This window comes from Poecilia formosa, unplaced genomic scaffold (genome assembly GCF_000485575.1).
Source record: "Poecilia formosa unplaced genomic scaffold, Poecilia_formosa-5.1.2 Scaffold609, whole genome shotgun sequence".
In the NCBI taxonomy this organism is placed as follows: domain Eukaryota; kingdom Metazoa; phylum Chordata; class Actinopteri; order Cyprinodontiformes; family Poeciliidae; genus Poecilia; species Poecilia formosa.
In genome coordinates, this window is record NW_006800548.1 from 68371 (window position 1) to 91876 (window position 23506).

General features: G+C 39.7%; 1 protein-coding gene across 1 annotated transcript in view; it reads left to right on the top strand.

The window, feature by feature from the left end:
- Positions 1-22401, top strand: part of kif1aa (kinesin family member 1Aa) — a 43501-nt gene extending 21100 nt beyond the window's left edge. Inside the window, exons 24-50 of the mRNA XM_016665693.1 lie at positions 636-651; positions 795-932; positions 2242-2547; positions 5454-5572; positions 5694-5779; positions 6456-6597; positions 6777-6939; positions 7029-7119; positions 7205-7323; positions 8125-8180; positions 10098-10206; positions 10293-10359; positions 10462-10546; positions 10637-10742; positions 12934-12960; positions 15637-15660; positions 16656-16770; positions 16901-17034; positions 17159-17220; positions 17311-17456; positions 17845-18033; positions 18179-18250; positions 18377-18498; positions 18594-18737; positions 19131-19323; positions 19411-19529; positions 19686-22401. Of these exons, the coding sequence (XP_016521179.1) occupies positions 636-651; positions 795-932; positions 2242-2547; positions 5454-5572; positions 5694-5779; positions 6456-6597; positions 6777-6939; positions 7029-7119; positions 7205-7323; positions 8125-8180; positions 10098-10206; positions 10293-10359; positions 10462-10546; positions 10637-10742; positions 12934-12960; positions 15637-15660; positions 16656-16770; positions 16901-17034; positions 17159-17220; positions 17311-17456; positions 17845-18033; positions 18179-18250; positions 18377-18498; positions 18594-18737; positions 19131-19323; positions 19411-19529; positions 19686-19728 (2993 nt within the window). The 3' untranslated portion in view covers positions 19729-22401. The remainder of the gene's footprint in view (positions 1-635; positions 652-794; positions 933-2241; positions 2548-5453; positions 5573-5693; positions 5780-6455; positions 6598-6776; positions 6940-7028; positions 7120-7204; positions 7324-8124; positions 8181-10097; positions 10207-10292; positions 10360-10461; positions 10547-10636; positions 10743-12933; positions 12961-15636; positions 15661-16655; positions 16771-16900; positions 17035-17158; positions 17221-17310; positions 17457-17844; positions 18034-18178; positions 18251-18376; positions 18499-18593; positions 18738-19130; positions 19324-19410; positions 19530-19685) is intronic.
- The last annotated feature ends 1105 nt before the right edge of the window (positions 22402-23506 follow it).

The following is a 23506-nucleotide window of genomic DNA, read 5'->3' on the forward strand; positions in this document are numbered from 1 at the left end:
TGATTAGATTATCGTGTTTCTGTTTTTCTTTGGTTCAGTCCTTTCTTAGTTACTCTAGTTTAATTATGTTTCTTATGTTATTGTTTAGTGTTAGATTCTTTTCCTTGTTTCCGATGTGCCACTAACTAAACACCAACTAACACTACTGATGGAAGGTTATAAAATTAATTTCATACTCTTTACTCTTCAATATGCATTTCTTAGGGTGCATTCACACCAGCTCTATTTTGTTCACTTTAGTTGAACTGTAGTTTGTTTGCCTAGAAAGTCCGGTTCACACAGGGAGGTGTGAATGCCCAACCGAACTCTGACGCAAACCAAAAAAGTGAACTTTGGTCCACCTAAAAATACCCAGGCCTCTTTGCGGTTTGAATGTATATTTGGATGCAGACTAAAGTGCAAGGCATTCTGGGTAAAAACAACCAAAACAAACATTCTGGGCTAGCACCAGAAGGAAAAAATGGCTCATGGTCTTTTACCAAAAACTAAAGTCAAGATTTTAGTGGAGTGCCACTAAAATCTGACGACACTCGATTTTTGTTTACATTTTGCGAAGAAGGAAGTTGCACTCGGCGTGTTCTTCAGAGGTTTTCGTGTCATTTTCTTGAGTGGTTCTTGGCGCAGCGCCACCTCAGACAAGGAGGGGAACAGGTTTGTTTTTCAAAGGGTTTGGTTCGTTTGACACAATACAGTGAAATTGTAGCAAATGTTGCAGGTTTGATCTGCAGTGGAACCGAGTCTACCGGACTATCAGCTGTGACAAAATCCTTAATCTGCGTTTCCTCTTTCTGCAGGCAAAGGCTTGACCTCATGCGAGAGATGTACGACCGTGCTGCTGATGTGCCCAACAATACCACAGAGGAGAGTGAAAGTGTTATGACAGGAGGCGACCCTTTTTACGATCGCTTCCCATGGTTCCGCCTGGTTGGCAGGTAAACACCGAGCATCATCCACTTCATACTGTAAGAGATGCAGGACAGCGTTTCTCATTAGCTTGTTCCAATGATTGTTGACCACGTTTGTTTACTAAGACCACTGAACATAGATGGCTACCTTCATTCTGTCTACTGTTTGAGTTGACCAGTATAGTTTATTTTTTATGTTTTATTGGACATTAATAAACTGATTTTGAGGCATCTTTGATTTATATCTCTGGCTCATGGTCTAAGACAGGGGCTCCAAGACTTTTTCATGTCATAGCCTCCCAAGCAGCATTAACTTCAGGGTGCAAATCAGCAGCCAATGCTGCAAAATGCCTAAAGTAAAATCATAGTCTAGAATTGTTTTTGCCCCCTCACTTTTATTGATTCGTTTAGCATAAATGCTGCCTTTTACCTTCTGATTCTTGTTGGCCCTGAGTTTTCTTGAGGACTTTTTGCAGCAGTTTTTCTGCACAGCAGGGTTGCTGGATGGTCCCTTCAGTGTTTCTCGTCAGAAACTTTTCCATTTTCCGCTTGCTATGCTAGCTTGTGGAGCAAAACATCTTGATAAATTTGACTGGTAGCCAATCAGAAAGATGAGCACTACAAATAACATTTCAATCTATTATGTTATGTTTTGTAAAAATGATTGAAAAACACATTGCCCCACGTCCGCGCCCAAACAAAATTGGTGTCAAATGTTTTTGCTGCGTTTTGTGCAGCAAAATGTTTTGTTGTGCTGGCATCATTTTTAAGATTCTAATGAAAGTTTCTGGAGGTCATAGAAGGTCAACCAGCCCCTCCCACATTTGTGAAATCAAACAAATTTGGTGGCAATCAATTGCGCTACGTTTGTGTTACGTTTGTGCTGCTAAAACATTTTCCTCCACAAACATAACACAAACAATGAACACCAATTTTATTTGATTTGGGTAACATGGAGTGGCTGGTTGAACTTTTAACATTTAAACTTTCAAAATAAAAAAATCACAGACCAGTAAAAATGTAGCACAGCTGATTAACACCAAATTCGTTTGATGTGATGAAGATGTTGGGGCCGGTGGGTGGGGGGGACAAATTCACTTAGGGACCATGGCCTCCACTTTGGGACAAAAAGGTCTAACCCACAGAAATCTTGCTACGCAGACACACACTTCCTTCCCCCCCTATTTAGTTTACTACTGGGAAACACTTTTACTATGTCTCTCTTCTATGTCTCAACATTTAGTCTCAATCTGTTTCCCTCCAGCCCATATGTATTCCAATGTGTGCTTTCTATCTAACTGTACTAACCTAGTTCCCATGTTTCTGGCTGCACCAGAAATCCCATTTTCAACACATGCATGAGCGAGCGCATGAGTGACCCCACCCCATCCCCGACCCTTTCCACCTCTGAAATTACTGAGCTGGCTGACTCGCAGAGGGAGGGTCGAGGGGAGGAGGAGGAGTTGGAGGAGTTGGACGACCTGGATGATGATATCTTTTTGGACGACCCGTGCTCCGAGCTCGGGCCAGATGATGATGATGATGATGATGATGATGATGATGTTGGAGGGCTCTGCCAAGGCTCCAGCGAAGGCCTGGACCCCTTTTACGACCGCTCTCCATTATTCAGTGTAGTGGGAAGGTTGGTGAGGTTTCAGGAGCATGCTGGCGGAGGAAACTAGCTCTTTCACACTGAGATGCTGGATTTTGTTCCTCCGATTCGCATCGAGAGAAACGAAGCGCACATTTAAGAGAGTTTTATCCACAACAAGGATGTTTAATGGGTAGTTTAGTTTGCGTTTTACATGGTAGCATCAAACCATCGAACTGAATTTCTCTTAGTTTGCATATTTTGCTGTAATTTCACTTCCCAGGTACGAGAGGAAAGCTGCATCTTTGATGTCAACTTAGAGGTGACACATTTAAAACAATCACACTGCAAAAACACAACATCTTACCAAGTATTTTTGTTTTTGTTTCTCGTTAAAATATCATAGTGCATTTGAAATAAGACAAAACTAACTTACTAGTAACATTTGAGCAAGTTATAGGAGCTTATTCTAAGCACATAATCTCTTAAAATTGATGAAGAAGTTTTAGTTCCATTGGCAGATTATTTCATTTGAACAAGACATTTTTCCCATGTTATAAGTGAACTCTGAGAGTAAGATAATCTTTTTCATCAATATTAAGGAATTATTGACTCTAAACAAGCTGCTATATCTTGCTGAAAAGTGACGTTTAAATTAAATTTTGTCTCATTTCAAGTGTAATAAGACATTTGCTCTAGAAACTAGACCACAGATATTTGGTAAGATTTTATGCTTTTGCAGTTCAGAGCTTCATGACTGGTGTTTTCTTTGCTCACTTTTTTTTAACACCCCCTGGTTGTTTAACGTTGAAAGGCAAACAAGCTTTTGAATATATTTTTTATGTTATTATGTTCTTGTCTTAGTTTTCATTGTTCTAGTCTTTCTGAAATTGGAACCAGAAATATTTGCAAATCTCTCTCCACACTGAACATATGAAGCTACTTCTGAATGGACAGTTCCTGGTTTCAAAATTTTATATGCATTTATATTTTTATGCTCGTTATTTTCTTCTTCTTCTTTTTTTTTTTTTTTGCTTTGTTGAAATAAAAATATTTTAATACTTCTGGAAACAGGTTTTTAAGCTAAAACCAAGGTTACTTTAGTTGAAGAAATATTGTTAAATGACTCATTGAAGTGTCTTTATCTTACAAGCAGTTCTGTGAAAAAAATTCACTTATAGCAAGACATTTTTCAATGTTATAAGGAAAATAATCTCCCAGTGGAACTAGTACCTTTTCATCAGTATTAAGGAATTCTTGACTTAAAATGAGCTCCTCTGAAGTATTTTAGTATTCAGCAAGAAAAGTGTACTAAGATATTTGCACTAGAAACTAGACCAAACGTACTTGGTAAGATTTCATATTTTTGCAGCGAAAAGCATAAAAACCAGCAGACACCTTGAAGCACTGTGCTGCTAAATAAAAAGCTGAGGTTTGTGGCAGAGGCATGAATGTGAACGACTTACCGAAGCAGCTGAGTCATGGCGATTATTAAGGTCTGATCTGATTAGCATTACAAAGGGATCCACAGAGAATTGTTCTGTTCCTGTTGGAAGTGATGCATTTGAGCAAGCCACGTTATATGAGCAAGAAACACTCAAAAATCTCAAGATGAAAGAGCTGGTTTCTACTGCAGCTGTCTCTTTTAGGCATGCCAGAGCACACATGTTTTTAGTTTGACCTTTTTTTCTTTTTTTGTTTTGGCAACTTTAACTTGAACACATCTAACGATGAACTCCTATTTTGTACAAAACACCACTTTTACTTTTGCCCAGGTGGTGCACTTTGATTTTGGATGTCATTCGTTGTTTTTTTTGGTTTGTTTTTTTTGGTGTAGCACACTATTTATCAAGCTGTTGGCAGTTTTTATTCAAGCTGAGTCATGTTGCGTTCTGTTCCATTTGCTTTTGATTCCTTTGAGTCGACAACTGGAAAGCATTTTTGTTGACCTTTTTTTTTGTCCTGAGCATGCCTTATTTGCACCTCACCAATCTTGTCATGAGTCTCCACCCCTAAGTGTCTATCCCCCCCCACCCAACCCTCTGGCTTGTGGAAAATGTGACCTTTGAGTCACAGATCTTATATTGCACTTTGAAACAAGATGGCGACAAACGTTTAAAAACATTTATACTCCTGAGAAATTTGGCCCATAAATCTTTTTAGACATGCGGTGCCTTTCAAAAGTTTTCATACCTCTTGAACTTTTTCACATTTTGTTAAGTTAACTAACAAAAAAAGAAATAAAATTGTGTTTTAGCAGATTTAATGTGATAGAACTAATAATAAACTGGAAGTTGATGTTTTGTTTATTATTTACAAATATAATTTTAAAAACAAAAAATTCTATCACACTAAAATTCCCCCCAAAACACGTGAAAATGTTCAAGGTTATCAATACTTTATCAAGGCAACTGTAATGCAGAGTGACTTAAGTGCCAACTCTGAGTATTTAAATCTTATTTTAAATCATAAATTAGTTTCACGATTACATTTGACTTACCTTAGATGTACAAAAACAAAATTAAATCCTTAAAATCGTTGCGCTCACAAAGGAAGCCCTTGCTTTCTGCAGTGAGTGCACAACTCCTGATCATAAATTTGATATATTTTTTCAGATCTAAAGTTACTCTTGCACACATGCTCCTAAGCCTCGCCAAGGCTTCATTCGTATTAAAAGCAACAAGGAATACTGCATGCAGGCCATAACTGTCTTAACATATTAGCTTCTTAATAAAGGAAGAAACACCCTTGACACAGCAATAGTAAAGGGCAACCATGGCCATCGCAAGAGCAATCCCAGCTTCTGTTTGGTTGCTTCGCAGCTCTGTGTTCTGTTGTCCTGCCCGGTGGAGATGTACTAAATGTCAACCGCCTCTTTCTCCTCCCCACGTCTGCTTGTGTTTTAATGTTTTGCCTGTATTTTTTTCTTTCTTTCTTTATTTTCATTCACCGCGCAGGGCTTTCGTCTATCTGAGCAACCTGCTGTACCCGGTTCCTCTGGTGCACCGCGTGGCCATCGTCAGCGAGAAAGGAGAGGTGAAGGGCTTCCTGCGCGTGGCCGTTCAGGCCATATCAGGTAAGGCCCAGACCCGCCGTCTTGCCGTCGCTCGCCTCCGTCGGCGTGAAGCGGCTGAAAAGACACGCTGGGTGCGACTTCTGGAGGGAATGAAGTGAAGGTGCTCTCTGTTTCCCTCCAGCCGACGAGGAAGCTCCCGACTACGGCTCCGGCGTGAGACAGTCGGGCACGGCCAAAATCTCTTTTGAGGATCAGCAGTACGAGAAGGTAGGGAGGAAAAAATGTATGATGCCATTGTTTTAGCTAATGTAACAATTATTCTGCTGATTAACTGATTAATTGGATATTTTTCATATAATCCATAATAAATACATTAAAATTAAATTATTTTTTAAATAAGAAAACAAACATTTGTAGCAAATGATGCATCTGCAGCTAAAAAAATACTTTTAAACTCAACATATGAAAAGTTTAATTCAGTTCACTTATGTAGCACAAATTCACAATTAAAAAACATAATTTCATTTCAGTCACTCATACATTCTAATTGATCCTACTTGCCAAGCGGAACAGTATGCTCAATTAATTATTCCAGGTTTCTATGTAAGGAAACTTTAAATAGAAACTAGGGAAGCTTTTTCTGCTGGACTTAACAACAAATGGGATTTAATGTGACAGAGCAACACAAAGTAATGTCTAATGGTGAAGTGAAAGGAAAGCAATACGTGACTTTCACAGTATTCCCCCAAAAAGTGGGAAAAGTATGATCTGCCTTTGGGTTTACCCCTCTTTTATTGTAATGCTCTAAATAAAAACAAAATCAACCAGTTGTTTTCACAAGTCACCTCATGAGTAACATTGGGACATTTGAACAAGGAGCAGTGATGCTTTTTAAAAGCCGGTGTCCTTACTGAGTGCTGTGTTCTGGATCTCATGTGTTCAGTTCCAGTCGGAGTCGTGCTCTGTCGGAGTTGGACTGAGCCGCACAGGGGTTTCTCAGGAAGAGCTTCGGATCGTGGAGGGGGAAGGCCAAAATGCTGAAATGAGCCCGTCAGCAGACGAGGTCAACAACAACACATGTGCGGGTAACCATGTCTTATGAGTGAATGGATGGCTTATTCCTCTGGGTGCTTGTGAGTGATGTTTTCTTTTGCTTATGAGAGAAATACTGGAGCCGCTGTGTCCAGTGCTTTCAGAGGATATAAACTCAACCTAAAGAATTTAATTCAAGTCCATTTTTTGTTTTTTTTTCTATTCACATCAGCTGGTGCAGACGAGTTGGAGAATCCAGTGAAGGCGGGTCCAGATGCAGCTTTAGATGCAACTTTGGAGCACCTGAAAATTGGAAACATTTTCACCTTCAGGGTGACTGTCCTGCAGGCCTCCAGCATTTCTGCTGAATATGCTGACATCTTCTGTCAGTTTAAGTAAGTCAGTGTCCATCCAAAGTAAATGCCCTAATTAGCCTTTATTCTTCCTTTATTTCTTTTTCATTTGTTACCATTTTTTATTTCAGTTTCATCCATCGGCATGATGAGGCCTTCTCTACGGAGCCGCTGAAAAACACCGGCCACGGGCCTCCTCTGGGCTTCTACCACGTGCAGAATGTAAGAGACAAATCATGAACTAACACTATTTTCTGGTTTTATTACAACTACATATGGAACACTGCTTGTTTTGTTGTTTGTGTAGATTGCTGTTGAAGTGACCAAGTCCTTTGTGGACTACATAAAGACTCAACCGATTGTCTTTGAGGTGTTTGGACACTACCAGAAACAACCGTTTCTTCCTCTGTGTAAAGACATCATCAGGTGAGACGCCTGGTCACACATGCAGGGTTCGTACAGGCCCTTGGAAAGAGCTTCATTTCTGTGTAAAGTCCTTGAAAATGCTCGGTATTCAAACTGTATAGTTTAGTAATAAAGTGCAATCTAACTTTTGATTAAGATGAAATCTGGAAAACCTTACTTACCAAATACAAAGACACAAACATATTTTTAAATCACAATCTAAAGTTAAATCCGTCCAAACTTTTCTTGTTTTAGATTAGTTAGAATTACTATTATTTATTTGCCAAATGCCAGAAAATGTAGTGAGAACATATTTTAGAGATTTTTTGTGACATTATTTATATTTTGTTTAAGCATTTCATTTGAGCAGGGAGTTAATTTACCTGAACATGACTTGTTTGGATTGTTTCAGCGTTATGAATATTGTTTATTTCTAATGGCTCGTTGACATTACTGATCTGTGTGATGAAATAAAGGTTGGTTTATATTTCACATGTTAATTAAACATTATTTAAATTGTGGGACTTTTTTTGTGAAATCAGTGTTTTGCTCTCGAACCAGTCAGGTGGACAGGTTGTGTGAGAGACATTTCAAAACATAACATTTTGTTCTATTTTAGTTTACCTAGAATACAATAACAAGACTATTACTAACAGTAATAAATGATATATAATGAATTGAAACTTGATTTTTTAGTTCATTTTTGTTGTTTTATCTGCAAATGTGATGCTGGAAAAGCTTGAAAACTTACTTTGAAAACACAGATATATAGAAAATACGAATCTGTTTTTTATTTACATGTGACTGAATTGTTCCATCCAGTCCGCTTCACGCATGCAAAAGGCAATTTCCACAAGTGATGCCTCTTTCCAAACCAGGTAAGAAACTCCCAGCTGCTGTCGCTAGTTAGTTGTTGGTCATTTTATGTTGCTTTCGCATCTTTTGTACGTCGTCCGTTTGCAAGTCGTGTCATCTTAGCTTCATGTTGTTGGGTGTGAGCAGTGGACTCTGACGACTCGTCCAATCGGGAGAAGTCCCTGGACCTGATCCGATACCTGGTCCCTGACGTGTTCAATGGGGTGCTGGTGGACTCGCTGTCGGGCCACGCCCTGTCCGCTGCTGGCTTGGCCGCTTCCTTCCTGCTGGAAGCAAACGAGCGAGCTCAGCTGCCAGCCCCGCCCGTCTCTATCTGTTCAGTTATTAAAGCTCAGAAACCCGGTTGGTTCATGCTGTCAGATCCAACAGAATCCTGCAACCGGAACCTTTTTTTCCTCATATTAACAGAAATAATTAGGGTTTTTTTCTAATGACATTTTATTGTTTATATAAATTCTGCTAATACATAAATATTTTGGTAAATTGAAATGATATTAAAAGTGTTCCTGTTTTAGGATTCTGCATTTGGATTGGCTCTCTGGTGCTGTGTGTGTGTCTGTTAGCCTCTGTGGTGAACCCTTGCACTTCCTTATGTAAATTTCTCTTCAACTTCATCATTCTGCCTTCTATCCTTAAAAATACTGTCACTTTACTATGTAGCGGCATGGTTATGATATTGCATATTCTGCTTTTCGAATATAAAGTAGAAATTCAAATCTCATAGCAATGTGAAATTCCTAAAAATAAATGTAATGGGACAAAAACTGAGATAACAACTTCAGAAAAATACAAGTAGAAACATTTGGCAGACATGTCAGCATCCTTTCAACAATTTTGTCACATTTTCATCTATTTTATTAGGATTTTATGTGATTTGTTCACAGAAGAAAACAAAATTGGGTTGTGGTAGAACCATCACACAAAATTCTTCAATGCAAAATGAAAACTGCTAAAGAAAAGCTTACACTTTTCAGTTTTTTATTTCTGTTCACCCCCCAAGTTAATATTTGTAGCACCACCTTAACAGCTGCAGACTAAACTTTTGCCTATTCTTTGCATAATCACTGAAGCTCAGTCAGATTCCTTATAAAGTCCTTCAAAGCACTTGATATTCAAACTGCACAGTTTTGTAATAAAGTGCATTTGATTAAAAGCCTAAATTTGGAAAACAATATTTACAGTTGAAGGCACGTAGCAGGAACATTTTTCTCGCTAAGTGAACACATGGAAAGCATCTGTGATCTTCGGTTTTCAATTCTTTTCTCAAATTCTGAGTTGGATTAAAATCTCTACTTTCACTTTGTCATTTTAGCCTATAAATATACTCGACTCGTCCACTTGCTAGCTGAATGGCTTAATTGGTTTGTGCCAAACAACAAACACCTCTTTTCAGTGGCTTTCTGCTTGACTTACTGAGGACAAATTACACCTGATCAGTTGAATGTTGATGGCATCTGGTTCCTCTGGATTTTACTTTGGTGTGAAGTGACGTGAATATAAATGCACATCACACTTGTGCATGTGAACTTATTTTGAGTGAGTTTTTCAGGTTGATCTCAGTAAGTAAGAGAGACGCAGTCAGTTTCCAAGTTTCCAATCTGTCTGAATATTCAACTCTTTTGGTAAAAGTTAAGGGAAAGGTACAATTAATTCCCTGTGCCTTTAGCACATTGGGAATGACCAAAAAGCATTATTACACATGGATTTATTAGCATTGAGCTTTAAGTAAAAGCTATAAAGTTGCTTATGAATATTTTTCTAGAAAAGGTGCTCTGTCTCTCCAAAACTGTACTTTCTTCCTGCACCGGATTTCCTTTCATCTGCCCGTTCTCTCTCCTTCGTAGGCTAGCTTATAGCTGTATGTTCTCACCTCACCATGCTTTTTCTCACATAACATTTTGAAACATGTTTTGACTTAGTGCCTGCCACCAAGCTGAAGGCGATGACGCGTCCCCAAGCGGGCCCCCGCCACTGTAAATATGATCTGATGGTGTTCTTTGAGATCTGCGAGCTTGAGGCCAACGGAGAGTGAGTCCAGCAGATATTTGAAATTGAAATATTTGAATAAGATTTACTGTCCATTAATTCTTGTTTGTAAATTTGGTTTTTCCAAGTTACATCCCTGCAGTCGTAGACCACAGAGGAGGCTTGCCATGCCAGGGTACATTCCTACTGCACCAGGTGTGGTCGCACCGTGAGAACATAGAAATGCCTGTATATTCAAAGGAAACAAAGACCTGTTGAACAAAACCATGAATCCCTTCGTTCCGTGCTTTACTCCAGGGCCTCCAGAGGAGAATAGCTGTCACCATCGTGCACGAGTCTGCTGGAGACATAGAGTGGAACGACGTCCGAGAGCTAGTTGTGGGTAAGTTTATCTTCCAGGTTTCTTTAACCTGAAGCAGTTCATCAGGAATGTGCAGGAACAGTTTTCACAAATACACGTGTGCTTTGTCAGGGCGTTTACGCAACACCCTGGAAGCCGACGAGACCGTCATCGACCCGAACATACTCTCACTTAATATCTTATCTGCTGGTTATGTCAAGCCCCTGCAGGATGACAGGTATGTGTAGCTAGAGACCTTAAGTACACATAAATCACTTTTGAAGAGCAACCTTTCTATTAAAGCTTCAAAACAGATAATATGCTTGATATATACTATCACTGCACTTTGGCTGAACCTACAAATCACTGTACTTTTTGACTTTTTGGTCTTTGTTTTAACTTCTCTTAAGCTGCTCATGCAGCTTATGCACTGCAGTAAACCACAGAGCATTGCATGTCCAAAACAGAAGCACGGCACAAAAAAAAGTTTATTATTCTGTCTGCATGAGTTAACTTGCATTACTACAGCTTTTTTAAAAAAGGACTAAACTTCCAGCCTCAGCAGAAACAGTAGAGACGATTACCCTGAACCAAGCTGGCTGCGTGACCCTCCCTGGTGTTGAATTGTGCCTCATCATCGCACCTACATGTAGCACCTCTCTGTGTTTGTCAGGTTTTCTGTTGTGTCTCAATTATGTATCTATTAAACTCAAGCTGTGTAGTGAACATCGTAAAACCACAAATCCTTATGTAACTTTTATAGAAAAATATTTTTACATATTTGATAAGTTATCATTATGTTGTGTGAAAGACAGATATGTGGAAAAGAAATTGACCTAATCCTCCTCCTCCCAGTGCTAGCTTCAGAAATACACCGTTCAGTCAGTACCAACCAATCAGAGCCAGGAGGAGGGTCTTAGCGCTGCCAATCACTCTCATGCTCAAGCTCTCCCACTTTAACTTTGCTAAAACAGCTGGTTCACCACAACATAGCCTGCCACAAATGCCATCAAAGACAACCTACAACAGTTTTCCTGGAACAGTAGTTGTTTTTCCACCATTAGCAAGTTGAGCATATGGGAGGTTGATTGACAGCACTAAGACCCTCCTCCCGGCTCTGATTGGTTGATTCTGACCGGAAGCGGTGCATTTTTTCACAGCACATTAGTTAGTTGCTCTGGGAGAAGGTGGAGGAGCTCAATTTTTTCACAGATTCTCTGTTTGATGCCATTTTGTCACGACATGGTGATAGTTTTAATAAACATTGAAAAGGCTTATTTTTGTAATAGTTATATAATGCAACTTTAACAAGCATTTATATTTGCAATTTAAAGTAAAAATATTAATTCAATCTTTAGTGCTTTTAAACTAAAAATTTGTCTTTCGAACAAAACCAGTTTAATGTAGATTGCCTAAAAATATCTTAAGACATTTGCTTTAGATTAAATGCTGTGTTCTGTGAACGGAGCATTCCACCATCACATCATCTAACACGGTGTTGAATCCTGGCATTCAAGGACTAGCAGTTATTATTATGTCAATATGTGGTGATGCTTTTTCATAATCAACTATACTTTATAGAGAAATCCAGGTGCTTTAATGAGCATATAGGTATTTATATGTGATTTACGGCCACAAGAGGGCAGCAGATATCTCTAAAGAGTGCCTACAGTGAGAGTTTGTCCCTTTTGATACATTTTTACTACGACAAATGCAGGAACTGTCAGCATTAAAACTGATCTGAATAAAGTATAGATTTTAACACAATGAGAAGCAAAAAGCTCCAGAGCTGTGTCTACATCTCTTTCACAATTTGAAATAATTATTTTTTATATTAACAAATAACTAACCTTATTGTTCATTTATGTGGATCAGATAAATCTTAAATTATACACATTTTTTTTTTTTTAAAAGCAAATATTACATTTTCAGAATTATTCCCTCTGGCAGGATAGAAGACAAGGACACATTAGAGAAAGTTGTGAGTGATAGGAAAAATGACTGACCTTTTAAATAAATGTATTTTTTAACTCCTTAATCTCTCAGCGTCCAAAAGAAAAGTAAAAAAAAATCACTAAAACTAAGAAATGTGTATATATATATATATATATATATATATATATATATATATATATATATAAAGATATAGATAGATGAAAACAAATAAATGAAAATACAGTACTTTAAATGAGAAGTTTGGGTTGGAAACAAAGGTCATCACAGTCCTTACCAGAGCTTTTAATTTATAGTTCTCAGGCTTGGTTTAATTTTGGTGATTTAAAACTGCACTTGAGATTCCACTTGTTGTCTTGTTTGGATAAAAATCAAAGTACAAATGAATGCTAACATTTTCTCCCCTCAGTCCACTAACAGAATGTTGTTCTTTTGTTTTTTTGTTTTGTTTTGTTTTGTTTTGTTTTGCTCTGCAGACAGTTTCTTGATTCGGACATGCCTAGGTATATTATTTGCCTCTGTTTTCATGATCTTAAGTTACACCTACACCATATCTCTCTAACCTTCTTAACACCCTCCCATCTCTCTAGTCGGCCTGTGATTTGGTTCCCTACCCGCCTGCTCTCTCTCATGACTTCCAGCAGTTTATATGTTCATTTTTGTGTCCTTCCGCTCATGAGAGGTGAAGGCTGCAACCCTGCATGTTCCCAGGTCTCTTGCTCTTGCTGTGCTTGGATGTGTGTTTGGGCCAGTGTTGGATGTTAGTCACTGTAGAAGGACAGGGTCTGCATGGCTCTGCTTTGCTTAACGTTCCTGGCTGTGTCTGTGCTGGAGGTGTCATAGGGCCAGAGTCAAACTGTCTCAACGTCAACTATTGCTCCAAGAAGCCTCTAACAGCACAGAGTCCAGAGGAAATCTTTTTCTTTGGACAGTAAATATATGTTACAGTATTGCAAGCTTTCATAGCACCTTATTAAAAAAAAATTCTGGTTGAGTGTAGATGCTAATTTACAGGTGCATCTCCTAAAGAATAAATTATTCATTCAGTAAATATACAGTAAAATTCATATTGATCCATTAAAGGAGCAGTATGTATTTTCCAGACACATAGTGCCATTTTATCTGGTAAGCAACTATGTTAACTTCAGTTGTTAAAAAAATGCTATTTATATCAAATATGACTTCATTACATCACTCCTATTAACTCTTTAGCAACGTTTTCACCAGCAATGCACTGAAAAGTACCTGTTTTAACAAGCTCAGCTGACGTGTCGTTCCACCAGGTGTTTGCTAATTTCTGCTGACTAGTCTGAAGGAGCTGAGTGGGGGAGTTATGGGAGAAGGGCTGATCTGTGAGGTGGAAGCTCCGAAGCTTAACTGCAGCTCTGAGCAGAAGCTTTGTCCTTGAAGGCGGTGCTAGGTCCAACCAGGCGTTTTGCACAGGTGAATGGTTGCCATGGGAGATTGTTAAACATGCATGAAAGAATCGAGGCAAAACTCCATGTTTGTTAATGATGAGAGAAGAACATTATAACATGATGTAAAACTCAAAAGTTGATTTTACATATTACTGCCCATTTAAATACAGAGTGATATTTCAGGCATTTATTTTTTGTAATGTTGATTATTTCGGGTAACTGCTGAGTCCTATTGAGTGGCACAACAACAGGAAGTAGTTGACGGATGATGACGCCACGTTTTTTAATGACTTATTGTGTGAACAAATGGATTCACGTGTGATTTTAATTGAGTTTCTTATTTAATAGAAACACCACTATTGTAAAATTATGTCTTTTCAATATTAATGTAATATTGACAAAGTTTCGCGCACGTGTGTAATGGAAACGCAGCTAACGTAAGTAATTAAATTACATAACAATTTACCCTTTTTATGTGATGCAGGGAAATAAGTTACACTATGGGTGTTAGAATTTATTGAGGTGCACTTGTATACTTCAGACTGAATCTGATATGTTCTCAAGCTCTTAACGTTTTTAAAAATCTGTTTCTACAGGAGGAGGACCTATCAGGTCCAATAGGGGGTGGTAGAAACCCACTTTTAAAATTGTGGAGTAAGCTGAGAAAAACTGTCTCTAGTTAATCCTGACATTGATGTCATAGTTTGACATCAGTACAATTATTTGGTTCCAGCGCCACAGCGACCTCAGAACCCAGAGCGTTTCCCATCTCAGAACATAACAAGAACTCAAATCAACCACTAAGTAAATTCCTGTAACATGGATCGCATCAATTCCAATACATCAATATAGCTATTCAAACATAATCCTCTGAACCATTACCTCAGTAGCAGCCTTTTAGCCCAAATTGCTGCAATGTTGTGGATATATTTAAATGCTTCTTGTTACCTCGGGGAAACTCTGCCAAACGCCAGAAACAAACGCTTCTTAAATGTTCCGCCAGCAGCATGACTTCAGTGCTGGCTCCCACATTTTTTTTAGTGGGCAGTAAAAAAGCAGAGAAGCACACGATGGAGCGGCGCGAAAAAGGAAATTGCTTGCTTGTAGTGTGAGTGGACAGCTTTTCTACCATTTGGAACGTCACATGCGCTAATTACCGACTGGAGAAGGGGGAATCTCTGCACTCGGTCACCTCCCTGCCGTGTCCGCAGCACGGAGCTGTCATTACTCCAGAACAGTACGTGCCTGTTTGCTGTCTTCTGGGTGACACATTGTTCACTTCAACACGAGGTCATTTCAGTCCAAGAGTGGCCTAGGCTGAACATCTGAACCTCATGAAGAGCCTATTCAGCCGGCTTTTACGGCCTACAGAAAACACTGGTTTCCTTATACAATTCTTGCTTGGATAATCTTTTTTAGATTCAAGGCAGTCACCGGGCCGCGGGCCAAAGCAGTTACAGCTTTCAGCGTGTGTGTGATTATTTTCCCTTGAGGTAGACGGGTAAATTTGTGTACATTATTGTACGGAGTAAATCAGCCGCGCAAGCAGAAAGCGGCTATGTTGTCGCTTGGGGTAAAAATGGCCACCGCGGTGGTCGTCCGGGGTGACGGATCAGCAGTGTCCGCAGGATTCAAGGAGTTCTGTAGGATTGTTATCATGATGAGAAAGACAAACACCATCCCAGCTACACAACTGCAAAGCCTCGACATACTTCCTAACTCTTACTTTCTATTCTTTTGCTGATTTCTCCTTTCTCACAGCATTTCCCTGGGAATTGACCATAGGTATTTCACTGCCCTGTCCCCCATTTTCTCTGTCCTCCTCTCATTCCTTCCTGTCTCTATGATCAAAACCCATTACTGCTTTCAATTGCTTTTCTGTGGTGCTTTGCTCAAAGTCCATCATCTGATTGTGTTGCATGCAAAAACAACTGTCATATGATGCAGTATGATGACATAGAGATGCTGTTTATACTGTCTGAATTTTTCTAAGATAGTTTTTATTCAATTAGTTATGATTGATAGTTATGACCTTGGTTTTTAAAGCAAAATTTCAGTGCATATTTTTTCATATGAAATACGTTTGTTCCTGAAATGCCTTTCTTTTTTTTCATAATCTTTTGTTTATACACATTAGACATTACAGACAGCATGTTTTACTGGAGATGCACCAATCAAAATAGATAAAGGTCACACTGCAAAAACTCAAAATCTAAGTATTTTTGGTTTACCTTCTAGTGCAGATATCCAAGTACACTTGAAATAAGACAAAACTAAGTTACAAGTAACTTTTGTTTTAAGTTAGTTATTCCTTAATATTGATGAAAAAGTATTATTTATAGGTGAAACTATCTGTCTGCAAAGTACTTTTTCATCAATTTTAAGGAATTAATTTTAAACAAGCTCCTATTTCTTGCAGAAACCTTAACTGTAAGTTAGTATTGTCTTATTCAGTGTACTAAGATATTTGCACTAGAAACTAGTCCAAAAGTACTTGATAATATTTTGTTTTTGCAGTGAAATTTCGTCATTTTCTGTTAAATTAAAACCTGTCAAAAACCAGTAGCATTTTTTTTTTTTTTTTGCATGGTATTTCCTTCAAAAATGACAGTAATCAGCCAAAACGGGAATCATAAAGACAAATGTAAAGGAAAATCATAAATATGTACAAGCCAGGAAAAATCCCTGATTGGTGCATCTCTGCTTCTTTATTTATGTATATTAAAATAAATGTCAGCTTTGACTGCTTATGCTTATGTATTTGTCCTGGACCGTCTCAGGACTTTTTACCGCTTTGAGGCTGCTTGGGACAGCTCGATGCACAACTCTCTGCTCCTGAACCGAGTCACGCCGTACGGAGAGAAGATCTACATGACCCTCTCGGCCTACTTGGAGGTACCGCACAGAGCCCGCATTTATAAGAGGCTGAAGTAACACAGCCGTATCTTATGTGAGGTGTTGAGTTCCTCTGTGGAGAGAGGAAAAAAAAATAGTTTTAAAAGCCCCCCTCTTTTATCAACTGCAGATGGAGAACTGCACGCAGCCTGCATACATAACCAAAGATATCTGTATGGTGTTTTACTCACGGGACACCAAGCTCTCAGCCTCTCGTTCGATCCGCAACCTTTTTGGTACGGGGAGCCTGAGAGCAGCGGATGGGTGAGATTAAAAGCTTCAAACTATAAAAGAGCTGTGGAGGTCTAGTATTCCTCCCCCCCCCAAACGCCTCATATGCAGCTGAGCAGTAAAATGCAATCTCTGAGAATTCCTCTTTCTTTTCTAGAAACCGAGTCACTGGAGTTTACGAGGTCAGCTTGTGTCACCTTGCAGATGCTGGAAGTCCAGGTAAGAGTTAAGAAAAATGTCCGTGTGGCAGTAACACTTGGCTTAGGTTCAGTTCAGACATGAGTAACAGACTCTCCTGCCTCACACCAGGTATGCAGAGGAGACGCAGGCGAGTGCTGGACACCTCTGTGGCCTACGTCCGTGGAGAGGAGAACCTGGCGGGGTGGAGGCCACGCAGTGACAGCCTCATCCTGGAGCACCAGTGGGAGCTGGAGAAACTCAGTCTCCTCCAAGATGCAAGTGCCAATGTTACTTTCATATGTGCTTTACCAGAAGTGAGAAGTATGTTTTCTAACCTGAAGGATATGAAAAGGACTGAACGCGTTCAGATCGTATGTTATCACATAACAACCACAAACCGGGACTGGAAAATAAATCAATAACAATATCCAGGGCCGGACATACAGGCTAAAAGCCTTTTTGGAGCCTTAAGCAGGTTTTCCAGCATCCAGCGGCCCGTCATGTTTTTGAACTAAAAAATGTTTAAAGTTGACTGTAAATTTGAAAATACCACTTGATAATAATTATAGTAAAACAGCTAGTCTCTGTCACATGCATTTCTAAAAGTTCCTGAAGAGTTTTTCTGTCCCAGTCCAGGTGTGACTGATGTTTCCTCTTCCTCAGGTGGAGAAAACCAAACATTTCCTCCTGCTGAGGGAGAAACTGGAGTCCACCCTGCTGACGGGCCAGGAGTCCCTTCAGTCCTGCGTCACTGAGGAGACCAGTGAGTCGGCTCCAGTGGCCGAGGCAGACCCGGGGCCCGCCTTCAGCTCTGAGATAACCACCGACAGGCAGAGGGAGCTCGCTGCCAAGGTCAGCTGCCACGCTGCGCTCTTTGGGCGTTTTAACCATATTTGAAATGTGAATATTGTATAATTGCCAACAAAATCGATTGAAAACAACCTATGAATCCAGTTTGTTTGGTGTCATATCTTAAGCACTCCATTTTTTTTGTCAGTGTTTGCGGCTGCTCACTCACTCCTTCAACAGAGAGTACAGCCATGTGTGTGTCAGCGCCAGTGAAAGCAAGGTAGAGTTTAAATGATGTGTCACAAAGCTTTGATCGCTGTTTGCCGATCGGTTTTAAACATCTGGATGTGTGTGTGTGTTTGTGTGTGTGTGTGTGTGTGTGCGTGCGCGTGCGTGCGTGTTTCAGATCTCTGAGATGTCTGTCACATTGCCGAGAGACGCCTCCTCCATATCTGCTCTCAACACAATCACACCCTCCTCAACATGCCCTTCTCTGGTGGAGGGTTGCTATAACAACACAGAGCTCAAGTTAGTCCTAACACTGGAGTTGTTTATGATTTTCTGGTCTATTTTTCTCTGTCCAGCTCTGTATTTTTGTGTTTGTTTTTCATGTTTAACCTCAGACCTCCTCCGCCTCTGTCTCGTGCGGTCAGCCCCAGTCCTGAACCACAGCAGGACGGTGCAGACAAAAAGTCCACAAATGTAGGTCCTGACATTAAACCTCGGACTCGAAAACTTATCCCTGACATACAGGAGATCAGAGTCAGGTCAGTCTCAATTATTTGACTTTTAACATAGGGGTGGGCATTCATCACATCATTTATCTTGATAAATAGATTTATCGTTATGATAAATTCCAATTCATGATGCTTAAACCCCCCAAAACTATCGAGATTCTTATTTTTCCTTTCTTTTTTTTTCTTCACTGTTAGTTCAATGGAGGTATCAGTAAATTTTGAAAATATGATTAAATGCAGCTACTGTGTGATGATTAGTGAAACAAATTACATTTCTTTATGCAACTGGACTCTTAAAGAAACACATTAAAAATTAGAATGTTTTTGTGGGAGCAAACAAAATGCCACAAAATACCATGATAAAACCTTAGCTTCACATCACTCCCCCCAGACCCCTTTTGTAATAATTCATGTGTTTTTCAGCCCAATCGTATCGAAGAAGGGCTACATCCACTTCCTGGAGCCGCACACCAACGGCTGGGTGAAGCGCTACGTGGTTGTGCGGCGGCCGTACGTTTACATCTACAACTCTGAGCGAGACACAGTGGAGCGGGCCATTCTGAACCTGTCCTCCGCCCAGGTGGAGTACAGTGAGGACCAGCAGGCCATGCTGAAGGTCTGCGCCACGCCAGCAGCTCCAGGAACACTTCCCCTCTGCCACATCCATGTATGCCGCAATAAACGTTTGTGCTTCTCTCAACAGACTCCAAATACGTTTGCGGTGTGTACAGAACATCGTGGAATATTACTTCAAGCCACTAATGACAAAGAAATGCATGACTGGCTGTATGCGTTCAACCCTCTTCTTGCTGGAACTATCAGGTAAGTTATCTTGCTGAATTAGGAAGTGTCGCATATCTGTTAAAACCTGCTGAACTTTTTCTGATTATTCATTTTATTGTAGAACATGGAAGACTAACAGCTAACAGCTGGTAAGATGAATGAAAACTCACAAGTTGTCCTTGTTTTGCCTCTCAGGTCAAAGCTGTCGAGAAGACGAGCCGGACAGATGAGGATTTGAGGAAAAAAAGATACATGCAAAGACTACAATGTACATACTTCCCTGTCCTCCTCATTCCCATCGTGCTGAGCCTCGTTTCTACCATCACTGTCACCGGCAGCCATCTTCCCCCCCTGCTCAGTCTCCGTTCCGTCGTTCGTGTCTTCGCTGTTGGGTTTTTCCCGTCGGGCCTTAGCAACGCGCAAAGAAACTTCTGGAAGAATCAGTCACCGTACTATACCGGCATTATTTCACAGCTTGAGAACGGAGGAGGCAGCAGTTTCTCACGCCAGACTCCATGTGTACGATAAACGTGCTGTAGTTGTTGTCAGTGACACATCAAGCCTTTCTCATTTACTACTTTAAATAAATAAAGCAAACAACACAGGGACATGTATTCTTTAATAATGCCGCTGCCGCTGCACTACTAGCTAAGCTCACATCGCTGCATTTGCATCGGTAAAATAGGAAAACATGTAGGTTCCTCTTCTGCTCTACTTTACTGCTAAACATAAAGTTTCAACTGGTTTAACCTTAATGGTCAGAAAAATAAAAGCTGAAATAAAACTAATAATTAAAAAACAAAAAAACAACTCAAACTTCTTCAACATCAAACTTAAGCACACACAGCGAGACAACAACATGGCACCTCCTCAGACTGCAGCCTGTGAATCCATAACATTTAGGGTATGAGGGTATTTTACATCTACATGACAGAACCAAACACCACCTCCTTCTTTTCCTTCCAGTATGATTTCTTTCTCTCTGACTTGTGTTTGAAATGTGATATATTTAGATTTTTAACAGCCTAATTATTTATTTCCACATGTATTTATTTACAAAGACGTTTATATTTCTAAAGTAGTACTCAGTGCAATTTCTGCACACGGCACTTTTTAATGAGTTCCTGAACTATTTGAATAATAAAAGCCTCGTCCCTACAGTTTCGCTTTTAAAGTAATCCAATAAACGCGCTCGGTTTCTTTGTGCTGAAGAAAACTTGAAAAATGCAACAGCCCCGAACGATTAGGATAGCTTAACCTTTGACCCAACTGATGTCCCATGGTAACGTTTTTGATATCAAGTTGGTCTTATCGTCCCTCCTAAAATGGGAAATCAACAGCAGTTCCTCACAGCACATGATATGAAACTGGCTTTCTGAATGATATGTGTATATTAAGTGTAGTGCCTCTCTTTTCTAACATTCTGCACAGTATGCCTCTGCACCGATTCCTTTGACCTCACATCCTTCACGCTGCTGTAATCATGTTCATGAAACGTCTGCACATCACGTCATCACTTTGCGTTTTCTTTCGTCTTTTTGTCATATGCATTTGAGACAAAAGATTAAAATATTTGGAAGAGATTCAGCGTATCTCAGGATTGTCAGCTTGCATAGGGCTCTACTTCTTAACACGTCATGCAAAATGTTTAAAATGCAACCCACCTGTAGCTTTAATCGCTTCGTTTCTACTCCGTTTTATTCCTTTGTTGTATATTTTAGCTGAGGTTTATCGTGTCCTAACTGTGACTCTGGTGGATTAGCATGCCTCAGGTCAGCCAGCCTACAGAGTATGCTCAGTTTGTCAACTGACTGCATGGACGACATCTAAAAGCAGGGAATTGATGCAACCATTATATTGCACACTCAGCATTGCATTTTTAGGAGCGATTAGACAGCTACAAACATGCTATCTTTTGTTTGTGTGTTTTCTATAGATGTGATTCATCCAATACCTGATATGTTAACAGTCTTGTGTGATGCGGAAATATTTTGGCTCATTCGGTGGGGGGGGGTTTGACTGATCTCCTCACCTGCACAACTGTTGTTAGTCGTAATAAATCAACAATTAGCTTGAATTGGCGTTCAAATCTCACAGCTCACCTTCCGAACAGAATCATTGTGCATTTTATCCACCTTCGTCCTGGGCGAATGCTCTCCTGTTTGTACTTTACTCATAACTCTGCATCACGTTGTTTTATTTCAAAGCTCTAACAGTCAACCTGGTCGTAATTGTTTCTGATTAGTTTTGTTCTGACTTTTTTTTAAGCAACCAAAGTTCTGTTGGTGCACTCACTTAAAAGTTCACTCTGAATGTATAAAAATAACAATAATATATAGGAATTCTTCTTCTGCTTCGATGTTTTTATGAATCTTCTGCTTTCCGGTTGGGGTTCCTCACTGATTGTAAGGCGGTTATCACCGGGGATGTACGCAGAGGTTCTGAGATCTGCCATGTAATAATCTGTCTGCTTATGTGTGGGACGATTATGGTTCACTGTGGCCTAGTTAAACTTTTATGTCTTGTACAAAGTAATGTTCTTGGTTGCTTTGCCGTCGCTCTCCTTCTAGTATCAGAATCTACCCTCACCATCCTACTGCAGCAGCAGCCTTCACACGCAATCACCAACCTCTCTTTTCCTACCCTTGCCCCATGAAGTAATCTCACATTCTTGTGCTTCCACGTCTCTTTTTTTTTAGCACCAATACATTCCATTGTTCTTTAAAGATTTTTGCATTGTATATAAACATGATTGCCGTGGACTGTGTATCATGCGGTTGCACTCATTAACAAACTCCTAAATGGGCAGTAGTTCAGTCGGTGTCTGTTTGTTTGAGTTTCCTGTCAGATGTTTGTGTACACTGAACACATTGTCATATATTAAATAAACCTGGAAGTGATGCAACACTAAGTGATGACTTGGTGTTTTTTTTTTTGATAATGTATAACTTTGGATCTGGTTTAGTACTTCTGTTGGGGTGTTTTTAAATTAAACCGTACAACATTGTAGAATAATGATGTACAATTCACTTTGGGTTCTCCCATCTTGAAGAGTAACATCCATCCATCCATTTTCTGAACACCCTTGTCCCTTAGTGGGGTTGGGAGGTGCTGGTGCCCATCTCCAGCTAACGTTCCGGGCGAGGGAGGCGGGTTACACCCTGGACAGGTCACCAGTCTGTCGCAGATGAAGAGTAACATGATGATTTAAAACATTTTGAGTTATTTGATAAGAAAAAAACAATATTAATTATCAATGTTGGATGAAGTCTTATTGTCTTCTTGTCCTACTGTACATAATCACCAAAGCCAATGCTGAAGCCCTTGTTTTTTCAGGCTGTTGTCCTCATATGTTTCATTGGGATGCGACCAAAAATGTTCCAGCGTTGTCTTCCTCAGCCAAAGCAGACTCGGGATTTATCACGGAAAACCCGCTTTCATCGAGTCTTCCATGACCTACGATTGTTTCTCGCTAGCCCAATGGAACCATTTGTTCTTCTGTCCAGAAATAAATCTCAACCAAACATCAATCACTCCCATTTTTGCCCATTCGTCTTCCATTGATTCCATTGCATGTGTTCTGTTTTCAAACCGGACTGCTTTGATGTCTTCATTTTTACAACCTTATAACTTCGTTTGTACTTGGTCCAGATTTTAGATGCGGTTCTAAAACATCATTTGCAACATCATCTTGGATTTTATTCCCTTGAAGGGGTTGTTTATTTGTTTTTGTTTCCAATTATTTCTTATTATGTGCTGTCGTTAGCAACTCTGGACAAACATTGTGGGTCTTAGATTTACAAAAAGGGGAGGAATGGGAAATTCCTCTTTGTTGCATATTAGGCATGTGTGCATCTACTCCATAGCCAGACTAAATCTATTGCTGGCAAGCAAAACCTACTGCTTCTGAGACTTGGAACATTATAACCAATAAATACTGTATTCTGAAATGATTTAGCGATGGTAATATTGTACTGTCCCAACATAAAAACATACATACACACTTATAAATAATT